We start from the raw sequence: 23,626 nt of genomic DNA on the forward strand, positions 1-23,626 counted from the left end.
TACATGGCAGCACAACTATATACGGATAGCTTCTAGCGGAACACAATGTGTATCAGTTGATTACTTTTTTATAAAATAAAGGTAGTGTTAGATTGTGTAAGTAAATTTAATGATTGTATTGTTCAACATGATCATTTTTTTTCAATAATTCGAGGTGTGAGTATGTTCTTTAGATTCCCCTTTCCCAATTAAAAAATAGATTCTATCGATCAATGCTGTTTGTTAAACGCCAAATATCAATCAATTGATAAATAGAAATATGTGAGACTCAGATCGACGTCCGGTCTCAAATCGACATGCACGTATACATATACATGAATAAGACTTTGATTGATTTTGGAACGAATGCGAAATAAAAGATGATTTTTTGTCAGTTTGTTTTATATAACATTCCAATTTTCAAACAGTTAGATATATTGATATTTATTTGCATAAGGTCGATTTCTATCCGACGCAGCATTTTTATTATTAGATTGATCGCTATTTATATAATTTCTAAAGTTTTGTCTTTGTGTACAGCTTCTTTCAGAAACTTTTTGTCTTATTTCATTACAAATCGCAATGAATAAATAGACGTATGAGAAGGACAACACAGTCAATTAATCTCTTTCCAGAGAATCAACTAAAACAAAATAAAAGGACTAAAATCGATACATGAGAACATGACAACCACCGACATCTTATTATATATACATGTATATTTATATTTATCTTGATAGAAACTAATCCAATCGATCTACATTGTAGAATGTCATTTATATTCATATTGATAAATGACAAGTGAGTAGATTTATATGTCAATGAGAAAACAACTCGGTCAATTAGTAAAGTTATGACGTCATTGCGGCAAATCCATAAAACGGATGTCGATTAGAGAAGCCAAACATTGGACGTCGATTTGAGAACAACAAAAAAGACGTTGATAAAAAGGATATAAAATTGGCCGACGATTTAGATTATTCTATTGTGACGTCAGATTTGGATGTCGATTTGAAGAACGGATGTCGATTAGAGACCAGGCGTCGATCTGAGTCTCACAGATATATTGTCTATTTTAACGTCAAGCCAAACAAACGCTAAGTATCTGGTACTTCAGTTTTTAAGTACAGGAAATTTCATCAGTTAATATCATAAATATATTTTTAATATTAAATCGTTCATTTTAATCTCAAAGTAAATCGATCTGTTATTATGACAACTATATCTTTTTAAAACTCATTTTACTCTAAAATCTTGTTTGATTTTCAATTCACATAACTTGATTGCCATCCGATGATTCGTCCTTCAAATATTCTCTATTAAAATGTCCTGTACATTTATCAGGGGCAGATAAGACAAGGAAATTATGTCAAATCAATTAACAAACACAAGGAAATAATAATGTTTCTTACATGAATAAAAAATGCCGATTAACAGCACCCCAACAAAATATGGTCGTGTGAATTTAAATTATTATGCTTATCTTTTTTCATAAGGTTATTAAATACCTAAGTTGTAAGTGTTGGTTCCATTATATTTGACTAAAAGAAACAGTAATGTACACAAAGGGATCGAAAAATAAATTCAGGCGCTGTCGTTTGTTGCTGTCTGTCATATTTGTTTTTCGTTTGTCATTTTGTCGTACATCGGACCATTAGTTTTCTTGTTCGAATTGTTTCACATTTTGTCATGTCAGAGCTTTTTAAAGCTGACTGTGCTTAGAAATCCGTATGGTGACCTACAAGCATCGTTACCTAGAAAATGGCATTATCTTACTAGTTTCTTTAATTTAAAAAATCCCTTGTTTATATTGATATTTTCAAAGGATTTTGGATTTGTTATATTTCCCGATACTGTAATACATAATTTCCTAATTGATTGAATTCAAACCATTTAAATAATTACGAAGAGTTTTTTGAAGAGCAAATATATTTAAAAAATAATAGAGATAATAAACATTAAAAGTATTTTTCCTCTGATGTTATGAATCACAATCTTGTGAAAAGATCAAAAGAATTTACTATAGTATAAGTCATTTTAAAGTGAGTAGATACAACAGTTTAGTTCATACAAATATTCGCAACACGTACACATGTTGTTGTATGCAATGTCATTGTTGTTTAGAAATAAAGAGAATTGCACCTGAAGTCATATTTTTAAAATAAAATTCGGTAATAAAATATATGCTGTTAAACTTGAACAAAAATCAATCAAAAATAAATATTTTTCGTTTTTTTTCTGAAATGTTCATGGGTTAGTTATACAGACAGCATGTAAAATTGGCGTAAAAACCGTTCTTATAATTGTCCACATATATAAAACCAGTAGATGGAAAATATATACCCAAGTCTCTTCTGTTTATGAAATATATCATTTGACAGGTTTAACACATTTACTGGTGAAAGGTAAGTAATGAATCAAAAGCTATATTAATACCTCGACAGACCGTGGATGTTAATACCAGCGTGATTACTGAACTATCTATGTATGTAGATATAGAAAGATGTGGTATGAGTGCCAATGAGACAACTCTCCATCCAAGTCACAATTTATAAAAGTAAACCATTATAGGTCAAGGTACGGCCGTAAACACGGAGCATTGGCTCACACCAAACAGCACGCTATAAAGGGCCCCAACAATTACTAGAGTAAAACCATTAAAACGGGAAAACCAACGGTCTAAACTATATAAATACGAGAAACGAGAATCATGTATGAACTACATAAACAGACGACAACTACTGTACATATGTCAAGTTTTCAGTTAAAAGAAATAAAAACATACCAAAAAATTGATCAAACGCATACATAAAGGATTGGATGTGAAGAACCTGAACGCATAAGATGTCTGCATGTTGATTTATATTAACGAATGATGTCCTTGTACTGGTGATAAAATTTAATAAATGTTTTGACTAGTTTTTGATATCAAAAACCCTGGTGCAATATTTTTTCAGTAATACAGAGATTTCTCTCGGTATAATCAAATACGTTGTTACATGCGGGAGCAAATCGAACAAGTTAAGATATATAAACACCATAAGATGGTGACAAGGGAACATCACCATCTAAAAATGGATAATTAACAATAGGAAATGAAAAATCATCTCTTTTATCAAAATTTTGGTATTAAGCTTCCCGTTAAAGATATAGATATCAAGATCCATGAAGAGGGCAGTGTTCGTTGTTAGTATTAGTTTTATTTAAAGTCAGTTCGGCAGCATAAATTTCTGTAGTGTACATACTGAAGTCGTCATTATTGAGAGCAAATATATCATCCAAAATTTAACACACCGGTTTTATAAATGTCAAAAGCACACACTATACATAAATATAGAAAATAAAAGATCACCATAGACATATCAAAAACAGGATCTAGAGAAATGCCCATATAAACTACATTAAAAAACAGTTCAGTATTACTTCCAAAGCAGATACATAAAATGATATCACAGGCACGGTCACTGAACAAAATTATCTGAATTCTAACGTGTAATAAGGTGTCTAAAAAGCTAAAAAGAAAGAATTGGTGACCAATAATTATTAAATAACAGCTTAACTATGAGTACTGCCGTGAAAAAAAACATGATGCATATTGAAACAAATCTTTACAATAAATGAACTGCGTCGGAAAGAGATCGACCTTATGAAAATGAATATCAATGCATCTGTTAACATATTTAGGCATGCAACTATCCCTACGGAAAGTCTATAACTGTTTAACAATTGAATAGTTATAAGAACTCCTACAAAACAGAATACAAAATCCCTTTTATTTTTTCATTTGAATGTTCCAAAATCAATCAAAGTCATATACATGTACATGTATACGTATACTTGCATTAGGTCAATTTCTATCCGACGCAGCTTATATGTAAATATATTGTGATACAATCAAAACATCTTGCAACAAATATATGAAATCTAAAATCTTGTCTTGGAGATCTACATATTTCTTATTTAAACATCTTAGATTTGTTGTTGCACTCTGTATTTCTGATAAGAATAAGAATTGTGTGCTTTGTCAAATGTCTTTTTCCATTTAGACTAAAATATCTAATATATTCTTATTGAACGTTTAGTTTATTCTGAAGAAGCAACTCCTGCACACGATTATTCTGACTGCAGTGTTTGATAGCCAAACACGATTGAAGTGTCGATTGTTTTTTTTTTGTTTTTTTTTCTTATTTCGCAAAACGCATATCATTTCTTAATCTTAATGCACACAGTGGAAACCATAATTATCTATCGCAGTTCAAAATGTGTTTTAGTTTCACAAACCAGTCTGAATACGAACACATACAATTTCCTGAAACATATCGTAACCTTTAACACATCTACCATTATAATGATAGTTTTAATTTCATTGTGATGCAATGGGATTTGAAAGTAACGCATTAAAAGCCGTTGTGTTTTTTTTTTTATTTAACTGTATTAGGAACACACAAGTTCAACACTGACTCATTCAGTTTTCAATTCATTGCACTTTGATTATATACTAATGGCACAAGCAATATGCATTAGACTTACGATTTACATTTCACATATTGTTTAAATTTTGTGTCATTTGATGACAATGCATGTTTTAATATAACTCAATAGAATTTTGAATATTCATAAGTACAAGTATTTTGATGATGCATTACCTTTTATTGATCAGATTGTTGGATCATTCAAGAACATCCCACTAATCGAATTACCTGATTGTAAACTACGCCTTATCTTAAATTGAATGTCCGCATGGATACAGTGAAAACAGTTATTCTATATGATAATCATGTGAACATATTTGCATGTTTAAGACGATATGAAACAAGGGATTCGTAAAAAACTTTAACATCTAAGAACTATATGACCGAACGTGACATAATAAAGATAGCGAAATCCACTAAAGGAGAGCTATGTTCGAATAACTTGGTGACTACAATTGTATTACAATTTTATATATCTAAACAGATTATAGAAATTGAATAACCATGTACAGGTAGAGTTAACTGCGTATGTGAAATACCGTTCTGATAAACCCTTGTTGACATTTTTGTGTCAGTTCGACTTTTTATTAGATAATTTTGGAATATGCAAGACTATTCATGAATTTTATTGAGGTTCGTGTTGTTCAGTAACAAATCCTCAGTAAGATATTTGTTTTTCGACGGTTTGTGTGTTTGATCATAAGTATCAACACCCATCTCACATGTAACACTAATTATAGATTATAAATAGATATGTTGTTTCTAGAACAGCAGCAATAACATGCATCCGAAATAATAACCTTTTGGTTTCGAATTATGAAATTATAGGATTTCTCAAGTCTAGATGCATTAAAATTATATTTTTTTTGGATTTTTTTATTCAGAACAATAACATGAATGAGCAGGAAGGAGCTATCTTTTGAATTTCTTTAAACCGGAAATTTGTCTATCATTATGTGTTTATGCACTTACGATAATGATCAGAACATTTTTAACAGGACATATTTTTTTTTAAATGTGTCTTGGAACAAGGTCTCTGCAGTAAATGTAAAGTACATTAACATATAGCCTCCAGTGTTAAAAATTATGTTAATCAATCTCCGTTGCGATTCAAATGAACAATTAAAAAAGAAATATTTGATTGGGCATTAAGCGTTTAAGTTCAATTTTAGGTTGTATTCGTTATTTTTTTTCTGTTATTATATCGATTTATGTTTTATCGATTTATTTTTTATCGAAAGTACAAAGTGAATTTATTAATTTCCCCCCAAAACACTACCAAATATATTGAACTGATCGATTTAAAGTTCTATAGTCGTACTGTAGTCTTCGTAAGAAAAGGGTGACATTGAACATCAGCGACATCAATAGTTTGCTTTTAAATGTCTACGGTCCCTTATTTTGAAGTCTAATAAAACGTCAGGCTACCAATATATTTTATTTCTTTCCAATTATTAAAAAAAAGAAAATAAACGTTTAATTAACTACCATATTATCAGCTTTAATTTCGGTGTTTTGCCATGGGCATTGCAAATAGCACTATAAACGCACTTTTCTTGATCACATTTATGTATTGATCTGTATTCAGTTTTCGAATATCAATACATGGAACTTTGAAAATGCATTTTTAGTTAAAGTTATATGCTAATAGTATATTCAATATGTTTTGTAATTTACATTTCAACTATTGTGATTAATTTAATTGTATATTATGACAATACAAATGGATTTGTCTTAATATTAATTCCTGAAATTTTGAATAGTCATGAGTAAAGACATGTTAATGACGCATTTCTTTTCAAATATCAGATTACATAATCATTCAAGAAAATCTTACTAACCAAATAACCGAGGGTAAACTATGTGCCATTTTGAAATGTCGGTCTAGTGATACAGTGACAGCCATTAATCTTTTTTGATCATGGTGTGAACATAAATGTAAAGTGAGATGATGTTTGACAAAAACATAATATTTAACCGCCGATTCGTAACATAGAGAACATTTAATAAACTAAATGACAAAAAATAGATCGAACATACATAGGGGTATCCTCTTTAGGCGACCTTATATTCTTATAATAACTTAATCAATTTAATAACAATAAATACATTAAATAACTACTTACAAGTAGAATGAACGGTGTTCTATGTACGTGATAAGTCTTAAATGATGTTATATTTGTCAGTTCGACTTTTGATTAAAAACCTTTACAATATGCGATAGAGATAAAGCTGTTAATGTTGTTAAATATTCTATTATCATTAAACTGTTTTGTTTGTCGAAGATTTTTGTGTTTTGTCATTAGTACATACAACATTCTTAACAGTTTAAAATTATAAAAGACGGGAAGGAAATATCTTTCGAACTTTTTTCAAGCAGGAAGTGTTTCTATCAGATTCTAATTTGAATTAAGTCAGAACTGAGAATTCCAGCTTTTCGTACCTATTAATTAAATCGTTAAATTGAAAGCAATGAAGCATAACCCCATATAACCTTGAATATTGTATGATCAAACTATAATTGATATAGATGGACTGATTCTCCCTCAGGCAAAGTTGGCCTTGGATGGATTTGGCTATTTTATTAGGTTGTTTTTTTTTAATCATATGAGCTGCGTCGGATAGAAATCAACCTTATGCATGTTCACGTATACATGTATAATTTTGGAACATTCAAACACGAAATAAAAGAAGAATTTTGGTCTTCTTTGTAGGGTTCTTATAACATGTATAATAATTCAATGTTTAAACAATTACAAACTTTCCGTAGAGATTTTTCAGCCCGAAATAGGTTAACAGATGTATTGATATTTATTTGTATAAGGTCGATTTCTATTCGACGCAGCTCATATAGCTCTGCGATTGGTTCGGTTCTTATAAACCCATTGCTTTCAAATATTTGGCTTTGAGCGTTATTGATAAAGGTAAATCCATAAAAACGCTTCGGACGCATGCAATTTATATAACTTGTTGTTTTCATTATTTAGACCAGTCAAAACTTAATTTAAAGGTGAAGACTGAGTCGAAACAGCTACAGACTGGTCGAGCATTTGTCGAGACCATACTCAGACTAAACTTAGATAGATTATCAAGTACTCGATCAGATTTATTAAGCAATGTCGAGACCAAAGTTGAGTACAGCTAGGTATAGTGAAGTACTGTCGTTATTATGTCGAGTTTTGTCAGGTAAGAATACAAAATAGGGCCTTTTCAAACTCTGGGCAGTGTCTTCAATTGCAGATAGATTTAAAGACACAACATCCTGTCTGTAAATGGCAAATCGAAATCATTCTTAAATAATATTAATTTCAATTAATGCTTTGTTTAAATATAACTGCAGCCAACAGACCAGGCACTATCATTGGTTCGCCTGGATTAGATGAATGTTGGTTACTAGTTAAAACGACACTTAATATTAATTTTTAAGATTTCAAAATCTAATAACTTAATTTCCATAAAGTATTGGAATATAACGCAGTAACATGCAACAGTATATCAAAATAAGGATTTAAGTAGCAGTCTGGCTAAGAATCATGCACAATGATGAAATAGTGATACACACTGTATCACAGAAATCAACAATACTTTTTGTGTTGAAAGGTCTTGTGAAGTTTGTACTTAATTTTGTAATATTAAACCATTAAACAAAGTATATTTTTCTTGGTGCTATATTGAATATTGAGAAAATATGAACTTTCCCCACTTATTCCAGTATAATAATTTCACTATTTCCTCCCAAGACCGGATGTTTTAAGGAAAAGGGTTATATGCAAACTAAAGAGAATAATTTTCTTTAAAAAATATCAAAAAATAAAATATGTAGCCTAGTACTAATTTTGAGTAAATTTGATTTCTGTTTTTATTTAAAATGGTCTAAGGGAGATAACTCTTTCTTAGAAAGATAACTTTCTCTTACATACCAACAGTTGCCATGTGACACAAAAAATTCAATTTAATTGATTTAAGGCAATAAACATATTTTTGTACCATTTTCTGCCTTATTATATACATACTGAGTGGTTCATATTCAATGAAAATGTGTAAATAATAAAAAACATTATATTTCCCTCATTCACACCTGAACTGTAATGTTTACATTGACACACTTCCTGTTTTTAAAGATTTTCGTCTGCTGGGTTTATTTGATTATGCACAAGTTTCATACTGTTTTAACTGTTATTTACTCTGTTTAATAAGACATTGAACACAATGTGAAGATATTTTTAGATAGTTTTACACAAAGGCAGGTCCTTTCACAACTTTGGAAGTGAAATGTCCATTCGTTGTAGTTTTGCTGTTTACAACTCTGAATTATGTGGAATTTATAGTATATTCCCACTCGAAAACCAACCAGTTAAACTAGTAGATTGCAACAGAGACATTTTTAACCATTTAAGAACACTAAATTTGAGTGTGGGTAGTACTGAAAGAGGTTTTAAAGTTCATCATGACATTATGTGTGAGGCAGACTTGTTGTGTCGTCGTGTTGGGCTTTTCAACACCAATTATTCTTTGTCTGTGTGCCCACTTCACCGTGCAAAACTTGGAATTGCATTTAAACAGACAAAAGTATGTACCCATCCACTTCACAATGGGAAAGGACGTACATTCAGAGGAGTTAACAGCCAGCAAAGTAGGAAGATCCTAGAGGACCATGGAGTGTTGCTCCCTGTTGGCAGTGGTAATACTTAATTTATTGTAAACTTATTATTCTTCCTGTAAAGCTTTAGATTCATTAAGGTAAAACATAGATTCAAAAGATTTATACATATAAAAGTTCTGATATTTTTTTAAGGGCACACATGTGTACATCCTTGTCCTACTTCATTGTTTGTACATACATGTATCTTTATCATTGATATCCCAAGTAAAACTGTATTAACATCAAACACAACACTTACACAATTAGGTGTGATCTAGGTGGAATAATGTATTACTTGTGTGATAATTTTACATCACCAACCCTTATTTTAAAAGTAATAATTCTTGAAAAATAAATGGACTATACAATTTTCAAATGAAGTACAGTTCAGTTGATGCTATGTGTATATGTACATGATGTAGGCATTGTAACTTAAAAACAAATAAAGAAATATTTATTCTATTAGAACACAATAAAGATGCATGATGTACATGTTTTTTTGTATTTAACAAGATATGATTAAAATGTACATGTGCATTAGCATAGTCTGGCATGGTACCTGTAGACTGTGGTGTACAAAGTTGTCATATACATATATATATGCATGTACATGTACATGCAACTGTCTAACACTCTGTCATCCCCAACCTTTTTTCTCAGACCTTATCATGTATACATGTATGTCATAATGCAGAAAACTTGAAATCCAACCACTTTTTTTATTATTTTGGTTTGGACTAAGCAGGAAAAGGTCTGAACATAAAAGTTGGTAACCTAGCCATGGGTTCACTATAATAAAATTTATATTGCAAATTCTCTAGAAAAAAATTTAAATAGGTTTAGAGAAATGGACTAAAGGATAATGTGTCATCACCAAATATAAAATGTTGAGCAGACACACACCAAGCTATACTAGTATAAACCTGGACTGAACAAGTCAAAAAAATTAGATATACATATGCATGTACATGTACAATGTAAAACAGATTTCTTTTGTGGTATAAATCTTACATGTCTTACATGAAAAATGGAAGTTAAGAAACATGCTTTTTTTATTTGGGTATAAGATACATGTTTATAAATTAAAATCAAATACAAAGAGGATCTGAATATTGAATATGTTATGTATTATTGTTCTAATTTACCTTTATGTTAGATGTAGTATTCAACATTGTACAATTGATGTGAAAAGGATATTTTTGTCTTTTTTTAAGGTATTTGTTACCAGTGTTACACAAAGATTACCAAGAACATAAGTACTGATCAAGGTAAAGTATATATATTTATATTCTTTTTAAAATATGCCTAGGAAAATTGCAAAAACCTGAATTTATGTATACCTGTAAATACTCCACAAACTTGCATTAAATGTACATGTACATGTACAGTAAGATCACTTGGCATGGAGTGTCCAACGATAATATTGGTATAAATAGTACTGCTCTTGCATTATACATACATGTATATGAATAATATTTTTGTGTCTAACAATGAGTTTATATGTATATATCTTCTGGGAAGATATGGAATTTTTGCCTCCTTAGTCATTATGTTAATGCATGCATAAATGAACAAAAGTAGTGAAATCTATGGAGATTTTTTTGTAAAGCAAACCTCTAAACACTTAATACTTTTACTATGGAAATAGTACAGTTGCAGTATAATTTATGTTATCACATAAGAAAATTCAGTAAAAGTTAAAAGCAAGTATATAGAAGTGAATAATGTCATGAAGTACCCAGCATTGTGTAAGATATTTTTGTAAAAAGTATGTTATATACATTTTCAGACACCAGTTACTCTGATATTGAGCCACCTGCCTCACTGAATGTACAGTCTGAGGTATATTATTATATAGATTAAAACAGAAAACAAGATATTTACAATTGTTAAATTGCCTGTGAAAAATTTAACTTTTTTTCCTAACATGCCCCTGGTAACCTATAATTATTCTATTTCAGCTTTCAAATTTTGATAATGAGAGTAAAACTACAATAATATCAAACTGAATATGATTTTGTTTTACATAAAATTTCTACATATATAGCTACAGTTGTTTTATTCAAAGATCTAACTAATTTAACCCAGTCCCAAACTTATGCATACAGAAGCCCTAGATATAAAGGTCAATTGAAAAATAAAATAAAAAACAAAAGTCCCCTGGTAAAACTTGTACCTAAACTTTATTTTTATGCCAAAATAGTGATCAAATATGCAATTTAATCTTTTGCAATTATTATTTTATCAGGTTTATAGCTTTCGAGAAAGAAAACCAAACAGTTCTATTTTTGAATCAGGATTAAATTTGGATTCAGTAAGTACATAATTATTTAGCTAACATATTACATACATCATATCTGGTATAAAACCAAAAATTTATGCCAGTTCAAAAAATAGTACATGTACACATTTCAAACAAAAATGTTTCATTTGCTTCAGCCAAATGTTTTTAAACTTAAACACAATGCTTATTATCACTAAACACAGATCATGTTTCCGTTCGTTCTCTAACTTTATAAAAAAGAAGATGTGGTATGATTCATTGATTGCCAATGAGACAACTATCCACAAAGAACCAAATGACACAAAAATTAACAATTATAGGTCACCGTACGGCCTTTAACAATGAGCATAGCCCATACTGTATAGTCAGCTATAAAATGACAAATGTAAAACAATTCAAACAAGAAAAGTAAAGGCCTAATTTATGTACAAAAAATGAACGAAAAACAATTATGTAACAAATGCATATGACAACCACTGAATTACAGGCTCCTGACTTGGGACAGGCACATACATACAGACTGTGATGGGGTTAAACATGTTAGCGGAATCCCAACCCTCCCCTAACCTGGGACATTGGCGTAACAGTACAACATAAGAACCAACTACAAAAAACAGTTGGAAAAAGGCATAACTCATCAGATGGATACAAATAGTAAAATTAAAATTGAGAATGGAAATGGGGAATGTGTCAAAGAGACAACAACCCGACCATAGAGCAGCCGAAGGCCACCAATGGGTCTTCAATGCAGCGAGAAACTCCCGCACCCGGAGGCGTCCTTCAGCTGGCCCATAAACAAATATGTATACTAGTTCAGTGATAATGGACGTCATACTAAACTCCAAATTATACACAAGAAACTAAAATTAAAAATGATACAAGACTAACAAAGGCCAGAGGCTCCTGACTTGGGACAGGCGCAAAAATGCGGCGGGGTTAAACATGTTTTTTGAGATCTCAACCCTCCCCCTATACATCTAGCCAATGTAGAAAAAACAAACGTACAACAGTACGCACAGTAAAACTCAGTTTAAGAGAAGTCCGAGTCCGATGTATTTACATCTATCAAAACACAGAGTGGACGTAGCCGGGTTCTTGTATATCCCAACAACAAAAAGACGCTAACTACAGATCTCAGAGTACTTGCAGTTACTGACAGCTAGTTCAAAGCCACTAACAAATAATAAAAAAAATCATGCATCTAAGACTAAATTTAGTTTGCTTCAACAAAATGTTATGAAACTTAAACAAAATGCTTTGAACCACAAAACAAAGATCAAATTTGAATTTTGGGGGCAACACTCTAACCGTTCTAGAGTTATGCCCCTTTTAAAATGAAATATTGCTGATTTTTTTGTTTCCATTCTCTATTTTTTTATGAAACTTATACACAATGCTAATTTTCACAAAACACAGATCAAGTTTGAATTTTGGTGGTGTCACTTAACCCGTTCTAGAGTTATGCCCCTATAATTTAATTTTGGATGTAACGCGTCTTCTGATTGGCTGACGTTGTTTTGCTTATCAGCTCATAGACATAATTTTGTCATGTGACCGTGACGTCATCAACGTTTTTTCATGGTTTACTCCGGTTTAAAATGGAATTTAGAATTAAATTATAAGAAATGACTGTAATATTTTTTCTGTCTATTCGAAATAACATAAAAAATGTGGTGCACACTTTAAAATAACCCGCTACGCGGGTTATTCAGTGTGCACCACATTTTTGATGTTATTTCTTCATAGACAGAAAAAATATTACAGTCATTCCTTAATTACAAATTGAAAAATTGCTGAATTTTTAGTTTCCGTTCTCTAACTTTAGTGTGCCTCAACCAAATGTTAAGAAACTTATACACAATTTCAAATTACCACAAAACACAGATCAAGTTTTAATTTATGGGGTGTCACTTTAACCGTTCTAGAGTAATGCCCCTTTACAAATGGAAAAATTGCTGATTTTTTTTGTTTCTGTTCTTCAACTTTAGTGTTCCTCAACTTAATGTTATGAATCTTATACACAATGCTTATTACAACAAAACACAGATCAAGATGGAATTTTAGTGGTATCACTTTTTTTGTTCTAGAGTTATGCCCCTTTACAAATGGAAAAATTGCCAAATTTTTCGTTTCTGTTCTCTAACTAAAGTTTGCCTCAACCAAATGTTATGAAACTTATACACAATACTTATTTCCACAAAACTCTGATCAAGTATAAATTTGGGTAGCTTCACTTTTAACGTTCTTCAGTTTTGTCCCCTTATAACTTTATATGATATACAAGTGGGGGCATCATCTGTGTCCCATGGACACATTCCCCATTTATTTTTTTTTTGTAAGTAATTTTGTGCAAATAAATGTATACTTTTGTAAGAGTATAATTTCATGACATGCTGCACAAAGTGCTAAATAGGCTTATGGAATGGTTATGTCTGTCACCCTACAAATGTTAGTATCAAATCCTCCAATAGTTTAATTTTTTTTTAGCAATTGTCTGCATCTACCCAAAGTGACAATTTATCCCAGATATCAACATGGAGTGATGAAATGGACACATCTTTAGATGACATTAATAGTACAATACAGACAATATCAAAAGGTTCCATAAGCTCATTGAAGTTCCAACTAAGAACTGATTATGAACACCTTAAAGAGTCATCTAAGAGGGCTGTGAAGCGAAAAACACACACTGTTGTACTTAGCTGCATAGCTCCAGGTCAAGAGAGGAAGCTGCTTAAAGTTATCCAGCCAGATGAAAGTGATGATCAGGAAACCAGGTGTACTGATATGGTTCAGTTGATAGTCCATCTTTTCCATGAATCATCAAATGGGCATACAAAAAGACAACTCCTGTCAATGATTTGCCAGAAATACACAAAGAAAGAACTGCAGGACATGATTCCTGGATTAAGTACATACTGCATAGACCAAGCACGACTACATGCCTCAGAACATGGCAAAGGTAAATCATTGTGTTGATTCAAACAAATATATATATATCTATATGAAACTAAGATGCTGTATGATTGCCAATGACACACAAATAAACCACTATACATTTGTGTAGGTCACTGTACAGTCTTCAACAGTGAGCCAATCACATACAGCAGAGTCAACTATAAAAGGATCAAAATGACATATATGTTAAACAATTCAAACAAGAAAACTAAATGCCTAATGTATGTACAAGATAATAAACAAAAAATAAATATGATACACACAAACAAAAGAGAGATATAGGTACCAGAGTAAAATAATCTAAGAACATTGAAAAAGATAAATTGCATTGGTTAATACTAATACATTCACTATTGTTATATCAGACATTAACCATCAAACAATAGGCTCTTGGTTGGGAACAGACACATAAAAAAATATTGTGTAGCTTATAATGACTTATCAATTTAATTTCAAATAATATTATAATTGCAGGTGTACCTGTTCCAAAAAAAGGTTACTTTTTCTGACAGAGACTTGACCAAGATAAACTTGCACATGCATTAGAGTTCTTTTTTAATCCAACATTTAATCAGGTAATTATTGAATTCTAGACAAAAAAAAAAGCTAAATATTTTCTCTTGACATGTAGCCTGTTATTTCATAAGTAATTAATATTTTTTGTGATTAATTAAGTTTAAAAGGGAAAATGATATTTGGTATGCATTGTATTATCATCGGCACATCTCATTTCCATTGATATTATTTGACCACACCCCTTTAAGTCATGGTTTATTGACTTTGAAATTTTTGCTTAGTTTGCATGTTAAAGTTTTTGATTAGGTTAGTTGAAGGTAAATCACTAATGGTAACTCAATATTATATGGTAGACAGCTGTATCGAAATTTGCACATCTTCTTTTAGCCCTAGTCTTGACCTTGAATCTTTTGCATAGTAAATTTTACAGGATATTTTTGTAATTAGATTATGTTGTCTAACAGCCATATTAATTTGAAATCATCTTATCTTACATATATATCATACATGTTAGTGTTTATGACCTCAATGAAAAATATAGTTTAGCAGAATTTTTACATTGTTCGCTTTAAACAAAAAATGCATGGTTTAATCCAAACTATTTTATTTTAAGAGTTGCAGTTTAATAACTATACATTAATTGTTTTGAAGTATGATCTAAATGTGTACTTGACTTGAAACAGGATAGAAATGTTGTGTAAAGCCTCATGGTCACCCTGTTCCTAAGCCTTATGTATTGTTTATATTTTTTTTCCAGGTATGCTCTTTCGGAACAAGGGACTTGAAACTTCAGAATGGTGAAGTCATTCAGATACCAGATGTTGTTAGAACTCTTTGCCATTCAACTTTCATTAAAACTTACCTTGCTTTTTGTAAAGAATCTGAATTCCAATCCCTATCCATGTCAACCTTGTATAAAATACTTCAGTCATGTCCAGCATCAAAAAGAATGAGTCTTAAGGGATTAGACAATATTGCAGCAGATGGTGCAGCAGCATATGAATATCTTTCAAGGATGATTTCTGATCTCAAATCTCATTCCATTGAAGACAATGAGAAAATTCAAGACATTAATAAGAAAATTCATACAAGTAAGGTGTATCTGAAGACCGATTTCAAGCTGCATGTACAGATGGATGATCCCTGTCCTGACCACTGCATCAGATATGCTCTTAGTGACAGCAGCAGTCCAAATTTGAAAGTCCAATGTCAACACAGTCATCTTGTAATGTGTGATAGATGCAACTTGTTTCCAAATGCTATATCAGAACTGAAACTACTTTTATCGAACGAAAGAAGTAAGTTCTCATTTGTATACGACCGCAAAAATTTTGCGGTGGTATATTGGTATGACGTTGGCGTCGTCGTCATCCGAAGACACATTAGTTTTCGCACTATAACTTTAGTTTCAGTGAATGGATCTCTATGAAATTTTACCATAAGGTTCAATACCACAAAAGGAAAGTTGGGATTGATTTTGGGGGTTTATAATCTGACAACAGATTTACTAAGTATTGCGCAACAGCATAGTGTATTGCACAACAGCATAGTGTATTGCACAACAGCAAGAAATCTTTAATTGAATATAAATTCAATTCATTCAGACCTGTATCAAGCTTGAATATTGTGTCCATTTTTGCCCCAACTGTTCAGGGTTGGACCTCTGCAGGCGTATCCAGCTGCGCTCAGCGAAGCAGTTTATTGATTATGGGCCCAGTTTTCAAGTTGGTCCAAATCGGGGTCAAATTAAACTTTGTTTGATTTCAACAAAAATTGAATATATGGGGTTCTTTGATATGCTGAATCTAACCATGTATTTAGATTTTTGATTTTTGGGCCCTGTTATCAACTTTGTCCACATTGAGGTCAAAAGGGTCCAAAATTAAACTTTGTTTGATTTCATCAAAAATTGAATTCTTGGGGTTCTTTGATATGCTGAATCTAACCATGTATTTAGATTTTGGATATTGGACCATAATAGGTGAATGTCCAATTTAAAATTTTTAAGTTCTTAGACCACATTCATTCTGTGTCAGTAACCTATGCTGTGTCAAATATTTAATCACAATCCAAATTCAGAGCTGTATCAAGCTTGAATGTTGTGTCCATACTTGCCCCAACTGTTCAGGGTTCGACCTCTGCAGTCGTATCAAGCTGCGCCCTGCGGAGCATTTTATTTTATACTGTTTTGTGTATATACTGATCTTGAATTAAACAGAATTGTAGTGAAAATCATTTATTTTAAAAGAAAAGATTTATTTATAAGATGATTTGTATGGAAAAGCTAGAATACACAGGCTGAAATGTATTGCCTGCTTTACTTATCATGATGGAATGATAAAAGTCTCCAATACTAAAGAATTAATCAGTTCACATCCAACATATTTAGTTTAAAGACAAAATAAACAGTTTTAGAAAAGTATGATCAGAAGTGCATTGCCAAAATATAATATAAAAAAGAAGATGTGGTATGATTGCCAATGAGACAACTCTCCACAAGAGACCAAATAACACAGAAATTAACAACTATAGGTCACTGTACGGCCTTTAACATTGAGCAAAGCCCATACCGCATAGTCCGCTATAAAAGGCCCCAAAATGACAAATGTAAAACAATTCAAATGAGAAAACTAAGTTCATTTCATTAATTCCTAAAGGTCTGATCAGGTGTGGTCACAAACTTGATATATTGTATAGAATAGGATTTTGTCATGTACATATTCATGTTTCATTCAACCCACAACAGACACATTTTAAAGGGCTTTCTAGTGATTAGTATCATTTGCACAACCTTTAAACAAATATTATTTTATTTTATTTGCATTATGTTTCAGATTTGACTGAAGAGAAGAAATTAGAAATGTTGTCGGACATTGATATATCAGAGAACAACATAGCAAGATGGAAAGAACACATTGTTAGATCTATTAACCAAGATAAAGGGCGGACAAAAACTTTGGAGGAATTGAAGAAAGACGAAGCACTCATTATACTAGACTGGGCTATGAAGTTTTTGCCCATGTCTTTTAGAGAGAAACAGAGTGACTGGTATGGTCAAAAGGGGACAAATTGGCTCGTCACTGTATGCGTTTTTAAAGATGATTTGAATAATCTCAAGGTAAATACAAACTCTACATAAATCTAGAATTCCTTTCAGGCAAAAACAATATGTATTTGTGTCATGACCAATAAAAGCAATTAAAAGAAATGGAGAAATCTGAATTAATGAAAAATAACCAAAAAAAAATTGACATTAAAATCCATTCATGCTCTTTTATGTTATTTAGATAAATGTTTAACAAACAGCTATTATTACTATGTTTCAGTATTCATTATTTGTTTATCATTGTAAATAGAACTAAGAAGATTCATATTGTGAAAAGATTAGGACAATTTAAGCTAGGTCACTAAAAAATGAACCAAAAATGTTGTTGAGCTACTGACAGGTTACCAAAAAAAAAACTGGAAGCCATTTTTTTTTCACTATTTTTTATTTTATTTATAAAGGATTTAAAGTTGCTTAATAGTTTTAAGCATCAAACACAAGTCCACTAAATACAATGAATGTCTGAATAAAACATATCCCCTCATTGAAAATAACCAGATTAAATCATGGTTCTTATTCCTTTTCAGCACAGAACATATGCTCACATCTTTGATGCAGCTAAGCAAGACTGGTTTTCTGTAGCATCCATTTTAGAACACCTTATATGCACACTGAAAATTCAGATTCCAAATATAAATACAGTGTACTTAAGAAGTGATAACGCAGGATGCTATCATTGTGGAAATCTTTAATTATCACTCATGGGCATAAGTGAAAGAACAGGTAATATTTGTTAATGAAATATATAGACAAAAGAGGGGCGAAAGATAGGAAAGGGACATTTTAACTCAATCATAAGTAGAAAATAAACTGACAACGCCTTAGCTAAAAATGAAAAAGGCAAAGAGACAAACAATAGTGCACAAAAAACAACATAGAAAACTAAAGATTGAGGAACACGAACGTCACCAAAAACTGTGGGGGGATCTCAGGTGCTTTTGTCATATAACAAATACTTTTTTTCATGAACTAGTATCACATCAAGCAGAGATGTTGCAGAAGGTATAGTGTTTTCATTCCATGACACTCTGTCCTTCCATCGTCACTTAGATATCAACATTATAGGGCTGGCCTAAAGTTTCTATAGGACCTGATTCTTCAAATTTTGGTTTAACAAAACCGTAGATGATCAAGTTAAATATGCAGGAAATTTTGAAATGGAAAATAATTTATTCTGGAAATGAAACTGAATAAAATATCCTGTATTTGTTCCTGTAACTTAGATGGAATGATGCACCTTTCTCATGTTTCTTTTCAATCATTAAAACTTAAAACAAGCTTTATAATCAGCCATAATTGAAAAAGGATCAAATCTTTTGGTAAAAACATTTTTTTTATCGATAAAGGATGTGTGCTCATTCAGTTAAGGTCATTTTGCAAGTAAAGCAGTATAACTCTATATTATGTCACAATGTCAGGCATGACTGACTTTTGATAAAGTTTGTGATTGAGTCCATTTCTCATATTTCATTGAGGACCATGGATTGTTTTAATAACTTTATATTATATTTTTCAGGCATACATATATCAAGATATGACTTTAGTGAAGCCCAGTGTGGCAAATCATATTGTGATGCGAAAATAGCCCATATGCGTGGAAGAATTAGACAGTATGTGGCCAATGGAAATAATGTTAGAAATGCAACAGAAATGAAAGCTGCCATTGATTCATTTGGAGGTTTGTATAAGATTATGAAATTAAAGCTTGCTGAAAACCCATAAACAGAACATTTCTTGCAATTAGCTATAATCATGATAATGTTGTGGACATTTTTATAGGTCTAACAATAATTTAAAAAAAATTGTCTTCATTTATAATCAATCTTAATTAACTAATTTGAATGTGTCATTCTAGTATATCTTTCATTTCAGAAATGTGTAAATACATACATGACTCAGAGACATATTTTTTAATTCTACCCAGATACAAATCTAATGTAGCAATTTGTTTAAGTCTGTAAGTTAAATGCCTTTCTGTATATAAAAAAAAACAACAAGAAAATACACATATATCATGCCATTTAGCTGCAAAAATATAAAAATGCTAATACTAATATTTAGTGCCAAACAATCCTGTCCAATCAAAGCAAACATTTTATAAGTGGTTATTAGCATATATAATTTAGGAGTTGGCCTTGTCATCTCAGATTCAGAAAAAATGTATCTGACCTAGTGTGTGTGAACAAAGCAGGATTAATATCATATAGCTTTAACATGAAATTACCACTTGATGTGAGCTACATGTACAATTTTGTTTGACATTAGATTTTTTATCTTTTTGTTGTAGGCATTAAAGGTTGCCAGGCAGCAAATGTACAGATTGATATCCTGAAGTAGACCTCTTTTAGCCATTGTTTGAAAGGAATCACCAAATTTAACAACATTTCTTTGAATACAGATTTATCAATGACTACTTGGAGGTCTTTTGGTATTGGGGAAGGCACAGTCATGTCAAAGGATGAAGTTAAGAGTATGTCTCCAGTAACACAAGGAGACACAGGGCTTATTATAATAGAGGATTTTAAAGAACCTTGTATAGTAGAGGGAAAGTTGAAGCAGATCACCATGATGAACAATTAGAGCCAAACACACCAACAGAAAATTTAATCAGTACTGAAGATGTTTTGTATTGTCCAGAAGAGGGTTGCACTAGAGTTTTCAAGACCTTTTCTGGCCTTGAAGCACATCAGCTTGTTTGAAAACACAAATTTATACTAAACAAAATATCTACTTTTGATGAAATTAAATTGAAATGGAAAGAATGCTGTGATGATGTTACAGAGAAGGTTATGATGGATAGAAATAATGTGGTGCTTGAAAATACTAAAACAATAGATTTACCAATGGGATGGGCTCTTAGTAAAGACAAGAAAATCATTCGTTTCTCTGACAAAGTAAAGACCTTTCTCAGGGGAATCTTTCAAGGTGGTTCACAGGGTGGCAAGAAAGTTAATGCTGTCGATGTGGCTAATCATATGAGAGTATGTTTAGATGAAGAGGGAAATAAAATGTTTCAACCACATGAATATCTACAACAAGGGCAAATAGCCTCTTTTTTCTCCAGACTTGCTGTTATGGCTAAAATTCCTCCGAAAAGAAGACAAACTGTTGATGATGCCGACCTTGAATCTGTAGTTGCTCACTTAAACTCTATAGAAGCAATTGAAATTAGCAATAATGATGTTTAATTTCTAAATTCAGGTATCCAAGCTTTGCTTACATGGATCTGACAACCCTCCATTCTACTTTCTGTTTGAAAGACCTTTTGGGATCCTTTGTTTTATTCAAAAAATAATTCCTTCATGGGTAGGCATTATATTTGTCGATATTTTTCAAATATAATGCCTACCCATGTTAAAATGGGCATAGAGCATGACATGAAGGAATTATTACGATTCTAATAGGACAAATACAGTATTTTTATAGGTCAAAGCGCACAAAATACCTTAAAAATGTTTGGCTATTTTCGTTTCCTCCCCTGGATTCTGTACATTACATTTTAATATTAATAAGTTTTAAAACAAAAGACAGGGTAAATATATGTTTTTGATAAACACATAAAATAAAAGTTTATGTTAGCTGCTAAATATAGATATTTTATTAGAATAACATTGAAAACAACGAGAATATAAACAGTAAATTTGTGCGCATTTGTTAAACATATTTTGTGCTAATTAGAATACGGCTTTGTTTACCAAGCGTTATAAGGACGTCATATTATAATTGGTATTACATGTATAAAATTGAGAATGGAAATGGGGAATGTGTCAAAGAGATAACAACCCGACCATAGAACAGACAACAGCAGAAGGTCACCAACAGGTCTTCAATGCAGCGAGAAATTCCCGCACCCGGAGGCGTCTTTCAGCTGGCCCCTAAACAATTATATATACTAGTTCAGTGATAATGAACGCCATACTAAACTCCAAATTGTACACAAGAAACTAAAATTAAAAATAATACAAGACTAACAAGATGCACACTTTCAAACATTTTAAAAGGTGACAATTCATTGGCTGGTGTAATTATTTCCATAGCAGACAGTGGAAAGGAGATTGTCAGATCCTTTTATAAGCAAAGCTTGGATACAGAATCTGTATTTTAATCAAACTGTACCTCTAAAATTTCCATTTGAACAGTGTGCACCTTTTGAACACATGCTTGTGTTATTGCTTGTGATTTAATACAATGTTCACAGCAATGAATGAGTTGATGCATAATTTATTAAATTATATACAGTCTCATTCCTACGTACCAGCAGAAAATGTAAAAGGGACATCTTTAGCCTTATGCTTGATTATATTTTGGAAATTTTAAAATATCAAATACAAATGTTAATTCAAAGAAATTTGGAAAAAAAGCATTTTTATTTGATAGTATTTAAAAATAAAAACAGGATACACAAGGTTTTATTGACCTACATTCCATTCTTGAGTAACTTTGATCTCGCGTTGTGTTGAAGTCAATATTTCAGTAACTAAAAATGACAAGTTTTTAGACTTTTTTATACTGCAACTGTGCTATTTGCGAAGTTTAATTGAATTTGCTGTATCAATAAAGATTTGTGATCTGCAATCACAGACTGTTAAACAGCTTGTTTTTGATGTTATGTTTCATGAGTGTTCCTTAAAATTGAATTTTGCATTTTGTGTGAATCAAGAAACCAGGTTCTGAGAATTTTTACCTCTTGCACTGCATATTTACTATTGTAAGATTTTTCTGTTACTAGTCGATATTAGATGAATTATTAACAAATTGACCTCTTTATTAACTTGTGTTGAGTTTTGAAATTTCAGTCCATTTTACTAAGGTAAAAATGATACTATAGTATTGGAATAATAAACTGCTTGATACAGATACATATTAGATAGAAATAGGAACCAAATGTCTAATTTCTGTAAGTAAATGAAATGGAATTTAAACTTGGTATACTGATGTATCTTATGTTGTGGTAATGGATGTTTGTAACAAATGGTAATATTTCATGCTGAAGTTTTCAAGTCTTATGGTGATATTAGACTGAAACTTGGTAAACAGATAGATCTTATTTTAAATCAAGAGATGCTGAGAAATAAGGCCAAATTGACCTGCAATTCATATTAAGTGACCTTGCTGTTTTTTTTATATTTTATATGAATTTGTCTGTAATACTGTTGCATTTTGTGTCAATCTTCAATATCAGAATTTCTTGAAATAGTTATTGTTATCAGAATTGGACAGGTACTTGATTTTTGTATGAATAAAATTACAAATTGGGTCAAAACAATAGTCTTTGATAACCAATAATATTTATTAACAATATAACTCATTCATACTGGTACTTGTTCTGATAAACATTACTGATTAAAAATATACAAATCTGATGATTTGTTTCGTTTTTGCGATTTTTTTTTTCAGAAATGTTGTTTTCTGAAATACTCTGTATTAAATACTTGTGTTTCAACTCTCGTTAGGTGTTAAAATATGTTGTTAATTGTGACAAAATGGATGCAAAGGTTGATATCGACAATCTTTGATGTTTAGAATTAATGTGGTGCTTGATGGATTTGCAGTGTTCTCCCGAGGTCCTTTTAGCATCATGGTAATGTGATGCTATAATCTTAAATGTGATGCTATCTGAATTGGTTTTCTTATAAATTTTGTTATGGATGTGATGCTATATTTTTAGA

General features: G+C 31.2%; 2 protein-coding genes across 2 annotated transcripts; both read left to right on the top strand.

Moving 5' to 3' along the window:
* Positions 1–8,578: 8,578 nt before the first annotated feature.
* On the top strand, positions 8,579–15,636 carry LOC127705501 (uncharacterized). The gene is made up of 6 exons (XM_052209830.1): positions 8,579–9,132; positions 10,308–10,361; positions 10,883–10,935; positions 11,342–11,407; positions 13,865–14,154; positions 15,609–15,636. Exons 1-6 carry the CDS (start codon positions 8,724–8,726, stop codon positions 15,634–15,636), a joined length of 900 nt encoding a protein of 299 aa, XP_052065790.1. The 5' UTR covers positions 8,579–8,723.
* On the top strand, positions 14,842–23,205 carry LOC127705502 (uncharacterized). Its single transcript, XM_052209831.1, has 6 exons — positions 14,842–14,910; positions 15,609–16,149; positions 17,686–17,969; positions 18,485–18,680; positions 19,474–19,635; positions 20,661–23,205. The coding sequence occupies exons 4-6, from the start codon at positions 18,659–18,661 to the stop codon at positions 21,143–21,145; spliced, it is 669 nt and encodes a 222-aa protein (XP_052065791.1). The 5' UTR covers positions 14,842–14,910; positions 15,609–16,149; positions 17,686–17,969; positions 18,485–18,658; the 3' UTR covers positions 21,146–23,205.
* Positions 23,206–23,626: the final 421 nt, after the last annotated feature.

This window comes from Mytilus californianus, unplaced genomic scaffold (genome assembly GCF_021869535.1).
Source record: "Mytilus californianus isolate M0D057914Y unplaced genomic scaffold, xbMytCali1.0.p SCAF_6, whole genome shotgun sequence".
Taxonomy (NCBI): domain Eukaryota; kingdom Metazoa; phylum Mollusca; class Bivalvia; order Mytilida; family Mytilidae; genus Mytilus; species Mytilus californianus.